The sequence below is a fragment of the Octopus bimaculoides genome, chromosome 13 (genome assembly GCF_046866305.1).
Source record: "Octopus bimaculoides isolate indiv1 chromosome 13, ASM4686630v1, whole genome shotgun sequence".
Taxonomy (NCBI): Eukaryota; Metazoa; Mollusca; class Cephalopoda; order Octopoda; family Octopodidae; genus Octopus; species Octopus bimaculoides.
In genome coordinates this window covers 31,193,458-31,200,797 of record NC_142940.1, presented here as the reverse complement: position 1 = coordinate 31,200,797, position 7,340 = coordinate 31,193,458, and the positions used below count along the sequence as shown (strand labels likewise).

The 7,340-nt window shown below is 35.6% G+C and overlaps 1 protein-coding gene across 1 annotated transcript in view; it reads left to right on the top strand.

Annotated features, from left to right (window-relative positions):
* The window catches only part of LOC106872092 (glycine receptor subunit alpha-2), an 817,309-nt gene extending 810,840 nt beyond the window's left edge, over positions 1 to 6,469 (top strand). Inside the window, exon 11 of the mRNA XM_052972407.2 lies at positions 5,198 to 6,469. Coding sequence (XP_052828367.1) covers positions 5,198 to 5,371 — 174 coding nt within the window. The 3' untranslated portion in view covers positions 5,372 to 6,469. The remainder of the gene's footprint in view (positions 1 to 5,197) is intronic.
* Positions 6,470 to 7,340: the final 871 nt, after the last annotated feature.

Genomic DNA, 7,340 nt, shown 5'->3' with positions numbered 1-7,340 from the left:
GTGCTCAAGCCTTGAAAAAAAAAAGAGTTAAACTACATCAGCCATAAAGGAATACATGTCTATCTTATCTAACTCGTCCAGTAGAGCCCACTGTTACTCGAACTTTGATCTAACCCCCTAGCTTGGGACAACAAACTCGAGTTGGATAAACTCGAATAGTAAGCTCTTTGCTCTTTATAACTGTTTCATGAAGTCACTTTTTTTGTTAAAACATTGTTCAATCTGCATCTCCTCAAAGCGAACGGACTGGTTCTTTGAAGGTCACTCTTGGGTAAAGTTTGAATAGAAAGCACGAATAGCATAGTTCTCGAATGAAAACTCTGCAGCTATCAAGAACTTATGAGCATTACTTTTGCATAATACTATTACTAATAGCAATTCACCATATGTAGGCATAAAGAATAAAATGAGCTCATACTAATCTTGATATAACGACCTGCCAGAATGCGTCCACATGTCATCTAAGACACGGGCATGCCATGTAAAATAGACAGTCTAGTTAAAAGACGTACCAGAGGGGAGGGAAGATGTAGCATAAACCCGCGCTTTAAAGAATTTAAAGAAATCAGACCAGGTCTATTAGCTATCCTGAGATAAGGGTTTGTAAATTTTCCCAACTGATATTTCTCGCAAAAAAAAAGTTGGAGTTTGTAAAAACGTACAAATTATCTTGAATTAACTGTTCAAACATACGCAAAAAAAAAAGAGAAAAAGAATCATTCGTTTATGATCTGCCCTTGTTCAGACCGGTCGACGTAACGGAGCATCTTTTGGTAGAAGCTATCGCAGTGATCATGAGTTATTTCATCGAACTTTTCAGATATCAATTGGTAAAGCTCCGGCTCGTTATTTGCCTCGCCTTGGATAACCGAGCATTTCCAAACAGAAAAAAAAAGAGTTAAACTACATCAGCCGTAAGGTTGATGTAGTTTAACTCTTCTTTTCAAGGCTTGAGCACCAATTTCGAGAAACTAGCTACGAATCGATTTTTGGTCATCGAATATTCTTTCGAGTAGGAAGACTCCTACTTTCTACCGTTTACAACACTTCAGCGCATGCCTGTTGACCGTTTTCTGCGTTTTCGCTTGTCTTACAAAGTCCCTTTGAAAAATTCAAATTTGATTGCAAAGAATTCAAATTTGGTTGCAAAGAATTCAAATTTGATAGCAAAGAATCCAAACTAGATCGAAAACATCTATATATTGAAAATAGATCATTTAGAGATGATATTGACATGAAACCAAATAGTTTAATTAGTGTTAAGTTATTAAAGAAGACATTAAAAGTTAATTAAAGATAATTATACTGTGAGAATTAAAAAGAAATATATTATTGACTAACATTATTTTTATTTATCTAACATTAATCTACGTGCACATTTTGGAGATATTCTAGTCTTACATTCTGGTAAGAAATTTTCTTCGTAAAATGTTTTCTCTTCTGCATTCATATTCAAATATTTATTGGCATTTCTCTGTATTTCAAGACTTTATTTGGCCTCTTCCTATACACGAGCTGTCATTTCTACATTTTTTTTCTTCTGTTTTACTTTGCAGCATTAATTTAGTTTAAAATATTGCTTCGTCTTTTAAAATAGTCTTCCTCATTTATTTATTTATTTGCTCTTGTATCCAATTTGCAGCACTTTTCTTTCGGTTTTGGTTCACTCATTCAGGAGTAAACAGATATTGGAAACATTTTTATAACTGGTTTTTACCTGCGTGAAAGCTTCTAACACTTGAGAGCCTGGTGCTTATAGCTTTTCACTTATAGCTGGTAGGCATTTGCTCACTGTCATATCATCTTCGCTATCACTACCATAGTCATCATCACGACCACAAACAACATCATCAACGTCATCATCCCCAATATACTTTTCTAAAGCAGAATTTTTTAGTTTTAGTAAACATGTAGAAATTGAAAACTGAGATAGATAAATATCTACGAAATCAATTAAATGAATCGACCAAAATAAAGAAGAAAAAAATGCGATCGGATAGCTTGTACTTGCGGTGAAAATGGATTTTAAATATTTATAGGACATGAAACATGAAATATGATTTGTTCGCACTGGGGCAACACAACAGGGGCACGAACGAGTCTGAAAGTCATTTTGCAAACTTGGATGGCAAAGGACATCTCTACGCTTTTTGAGGGCTACAGCGAGCAAGTCTTATCCAATTCTAAGCAGATCTATACGGTTTTTCAATAGTAGTTTACTTGTATGTTCATGAAAATAAAGAATGTGTTGTGCTGGAGTACGAACAAACGATAGTCGCCGAAGTTGGCCGTTCTACCCTATGAACATTATTGCCACATGCTAGACTGGCTCATATAGGAAATAATTATTATTATTTGTTTTTTTAAAGTCACGTGCGAATTTTCTGATGCATATCATTTGCACATTCCTGTTCTTGAAGTGTGTGCAGAATTGACATCTCTGGGTGTAGAATGGCTTTGTATACAACATCAGTTTGACTTTCGGTATTTACCTTTTAGTAGCTACTGTGTAGCATATGTGAAATGTGCGTCGAAGTAGTTTAATAATGTGTGTCGGTAGACTACTGCGTATCGTGTGAATCATGTTATTTCATTGACTGGAGGTTGTTTGATGTGATTATGCGTTGTGAATGTTTTGCTCTTTCAGTCAGGGAGGAAGACACTTCCGGTGGCACTTCGGAGAGGTGTAGAAAGACCAGGGGACCTTGCTCGAATGCTTGCAACGGAAAGGACTCTACTAAAAACATCCAAACCGGGAAGAGTGAGTTCTCTCCTAATCCAATTTCACTTCCCAACACCTATATCCGCTTTTAAATCTTGTAATTTTTCCTTTAAGTTCATCCCAGCACAACGCGCAACAGTGCCATCCCTTTATGTTGTCAAAACTCGTTGTTCCAACTGTTTTAAAGTCTTCCCAAGAAAACACTTCTTTACACAGTTTTTCATTTGAGTCATCATACATTACTGCGTGGCATTTTTTTTTTGTCTGGTGGTGGGAGTTTGAGAGTTCTTGTCTGTACATTTTTCTGTATCAGAGGGGGATGGGTGAGAGTTGGGTGGTTATGGGGCTTAATTTTTTCTTTTTCTCTTGTTCCTTTATCCTCTTGTTTCCCATTCGTTGTCTGTTTCTTTCTTCTCTACTTACTTCTGCTAACATTTTTTCTTCCTCCTTATTTTCTTGCTCTTTCTGGAGCTCTTCCTCTTGTATCTCCTCCGTCTTTTTGGTCGGTGAAGGACAGTCCGTTCTGATGTGGCTCCTCATGCCGCATTTAAAGCATCCAGCGATTCTGCCCTCCACCCCAACCTTCATTATCACGTCGTCCATAATTATTGTTTCTGTAATGTTTTCTAGGGTTCCAGAATGTGTCCCTTCCAGAAACCACTTTGCGTTTTTGTGACCTGGAAAACCGCTATGTTGTCCGCATTTCTCAGAAGGACAGCGGCTGCTATTCAGGCCACATCTATCTCTTGCGGAATTCCCTCCACCCTCCGGTCACACGTTGTCCACGGTAAGTGGCCGAAAGCACCACTTCCTGACTCATAATGGTAGTCGCTGCGTGCTTTTTTGCTGTTGCCGCGTCCTCTGAATCTCACCTCCACTACTCCGAACTTAGTACCTCTCACAAGGCACACAATTTCATGCCATATTGGTCTTAACGCTTTTTCTATTTGACCCGTTGTCATGACGTCAATTTTTCCTTCAATTATTGAAAATGTTTTGTACAAAATTGTTCTTTCTTTAATATCATTAAGCGTCTCTTGCGCGGGGTGGGGGGCAATTTCACGTCAAATCCATCCGACCTAAAAAAAGTTTGTAATTTTAAAATTCACCAATATTAATATCATTTTCCTGGCGCTTTGCCACGTCCGCAAAGTTTCTCTTTTCTTCATTTAATTTTTCGTCCATTCTCTTGACAGTTTTCAAAACTTATTCCTCTGAAGACGACATATCTGAAAAGCGGAAGTCTTCTTCAGACATCTTTTTCACTAAGCCAACCCTCCACTATGAGGAGGGGAAGCACAAACGAATTGCTGCAAAGCAGCACAAAAACTATTAATCGAAGTGTTTAAAACACTGAAACAAAATAAACGATGTTAACACTGTGAAAATACCGTCAAAAATGACTCACGTACACCTTGAATAACACAGGAAGCGTGCGACGATTCTGTCAGCTCGCGGCCTTAAAGTTGCATTTGATTCACTTAAGTTATTATTCTGTGTTCAGTTTCTAAATTGAATATTCTTTTATTAATTTCAAGAGATCTTCTTCATATAGTTGGAAACTATGATATGCGGGTATGTAATTTTAGGTTAAAAGCATTATTAACAGCTGATGCTCGAGTTGTCTTCTTTCAATCATTTTAAACCTCAACGAAGAGATTTAGAAAGCCTTAATTCTCGAAGTAGCTACAGGTTGCTGTTGAACTGTATTTTGGGGAAACAAAATTTAAAAGGTGGCAGCTGTTGAAACTAGTCGATCGTTAGCAAGCCGGTCAAAATGCTTGGTGACATTTAGTACGTCTTTACGTTTTGAGTTCAAATTCGCCAAGGTTGACTTTGACTTTCATCCTTTCGAGGTCGATAAATTAAGTACTAGATAAGCACTGCAGTCGATAAAATCAACTTACCCCTTCCCCTGAAATTGCTGTCCTTGTGCCAAAATTTGAAAGCATTGTGTAGCTATCACTAGGGAGTCGATCAGCAGTATTAGAAATTTGAAATTGAGAAATTATATGGAGAACATGCAACGTATTCTCATATATATCTTATTAAATTAATACTAGTTTTTTTTTAAATTCTAGTGTTTCGTAACCAAGTATAGCATTATTTCTTTAACTTTGTGTAAACTGTGATTCTCAAAGATAGTATAGCTGAAAGATTGTAACGTTAAGTGTTGGGAGGGGTGCTCCTGTGCGTATGCATATATGTTCATTCACACACACACACACATAAACGCAAACCTATTAATATGTGGAACAGAAGCTAATGGAGCGACAAACAGAAATATATATGTATATGATTTCTATGTATCTTTCAATTAACCTGTCTTCCATATTTCCATAAGTTTTCGTTTGTGTGTGCATAAATAATCAAAAGTGTGTGTGTGTGTGTGTGTGTGTGTGTGTGTGTGTGTGTGTGTTTATATATATATATATATATATATATATATATATACATGTATATTTCTTTTTTCAGCGCAACGACATAATCAAGAGAACCCAAAATGCACGATCACTACTCTACACCAAAGGATTCCGAAAAGCTCGACGTATAGATATCATCTCCAGATTCCTCTTCCCATGTGCCTTTGCAGGATTTTGTGTATGCTACTGGCTCATTTATAACATCAACAGCGGAACAGTTGGGTAGCAAACCTGATCGACCGAAATTTTTCGAAAGTCACACATTACATGCATACATATATATATGTGTATGAATGTATACTTATATACCTATATATAAATACACATTCATCTACACACATGCATACATTATATTTTTATGATCCTATATATATGTAATATAGGTATATAAAAATATTTATTCATATATACTCATTTACATATATATATATACATATATATTACATGTGTGTGTGTGTGTGTGTATGTGTGTGTGTGTGTGTGTGTGTGTGTGTAACCCATAGTATTTCTTTTTAAGTAGCTTTCAGCTGCTTGCCCTGTTTAAAAGACGAAAACAGAAATTGTAGGTAAAGTAATATGATCATTCGAAACTAGTCAAAATGCTATGGGTTTTTCTTTGCGAAGCAAGCCTTGTGGTTTAACAACAGTGTATATTTATACAACAGAAAGTTGAATGCATTTTTTTCATATGTGTATTTAAACCTTTTCAAAAATGTGTCTACACGCTGACTATAAATGCTTTGACATGCAAAAATTATAGATATTCTTGTAAATATCTATAATCTGTTTCCACACTGTAAAAGCTATTGAAAAGACAATACCTAACTGAAGTTTGTCGAGCTTCTCCCCACTCACTCAACTATAGAGTGTTTACACAGCCAGACTGAATGTATGTTCATAAACCTTGTGTATGAGTACGCAAAATTTACCCATAAACACACTCTTGAAATATTAATATGCATGTATTTACGTACATACATCAACACAAACACACAGATACACACAGACAAATGCATTACGACAATATGTCAAATTTATGCTTATGCCAATTTTTTTATTTCTGTATAATATCGACAACGCTCGGAGAGGAACAACATATTGATACTGGTCCAATGAAATAAAGTTTGTTGTAAGTAGTTTTTATATTCAACTTAGATTTATCAAATAAAAATTTTAAGAAATATATTTATTACTTAATTCAATTTTTTCTCTTTGTCTTTGACATAACTTAAAATAATAAATAAATTTAGCTTAACGTTTAAAAAAATTAAAAGCAAACTATGTAACACGTGAAAAAGAATGAATATTGGTACCGATTTAATGATTATACATTTCATGGCCCAAACTCTGGCTTACATTGTAATGTTTAAATACATTTATAATTGTATTCATATATATACATATATATATATATATTTATGCTGCGCATTTTCTGAGCGAGCTATCTTCTACAAACGTGGTCAACCTCCTGCTGACGATGCGTCGTATAATTTTGCCAATATATGATGTCAAGGAGATGGACCTGAAAATCACACTCCTTTTTAACGTTTTGGGAAGTTTGCTTCAAGCAAGGAAACTCTGAAAGGATATTTGCTGTGATTTTGTGAGAGCTTTCTTTCATGTCTTTAAAAGAAATAGCGGAAAATCCATCTGAGCCGTTGTTGAGTTCGAGTTCATCTCATCAATTGCTGATATTACATATTCTCCATTTATGTGTTTCTCATATAGATCTACGGTATGGGATTCATCAGACTTGCTTATTTGCATATCTCTCGGTGGTGAAGTGAAAACACTCTGGAATTGTTTACTTAAATTTCATTTGTTCTTCTGGGATCTGCAGTCAGTGAGCCGTTTTCTTCAAACAGTGGTCCTGTATTGCAACGCCCATAGGTAGGTTCATTTGCAAATTTATAGAAGGCTTTAGGATTCATTTTTATATTTTCAATCACCCTGGTTTTTCTTCCTTTGATCTCTAAAAAGCCTCTTTAGGGACGGACTTGTCACTGTTATTAAGTTGTTTATTAAAGCTATTTGAGATCATAATTCTCCGTCTCATAAGAACTTTTTCTATCTCTGGATATAGTGTCTATGCGTGTGTTGGCTCCTCCTTCTTGAACAAATTTGATGTATATGGGTTGTACTCTTGGCACAAAAGTTTGAGTTTGATAACAATGTCTTGAATTGGGAGAGTTTTG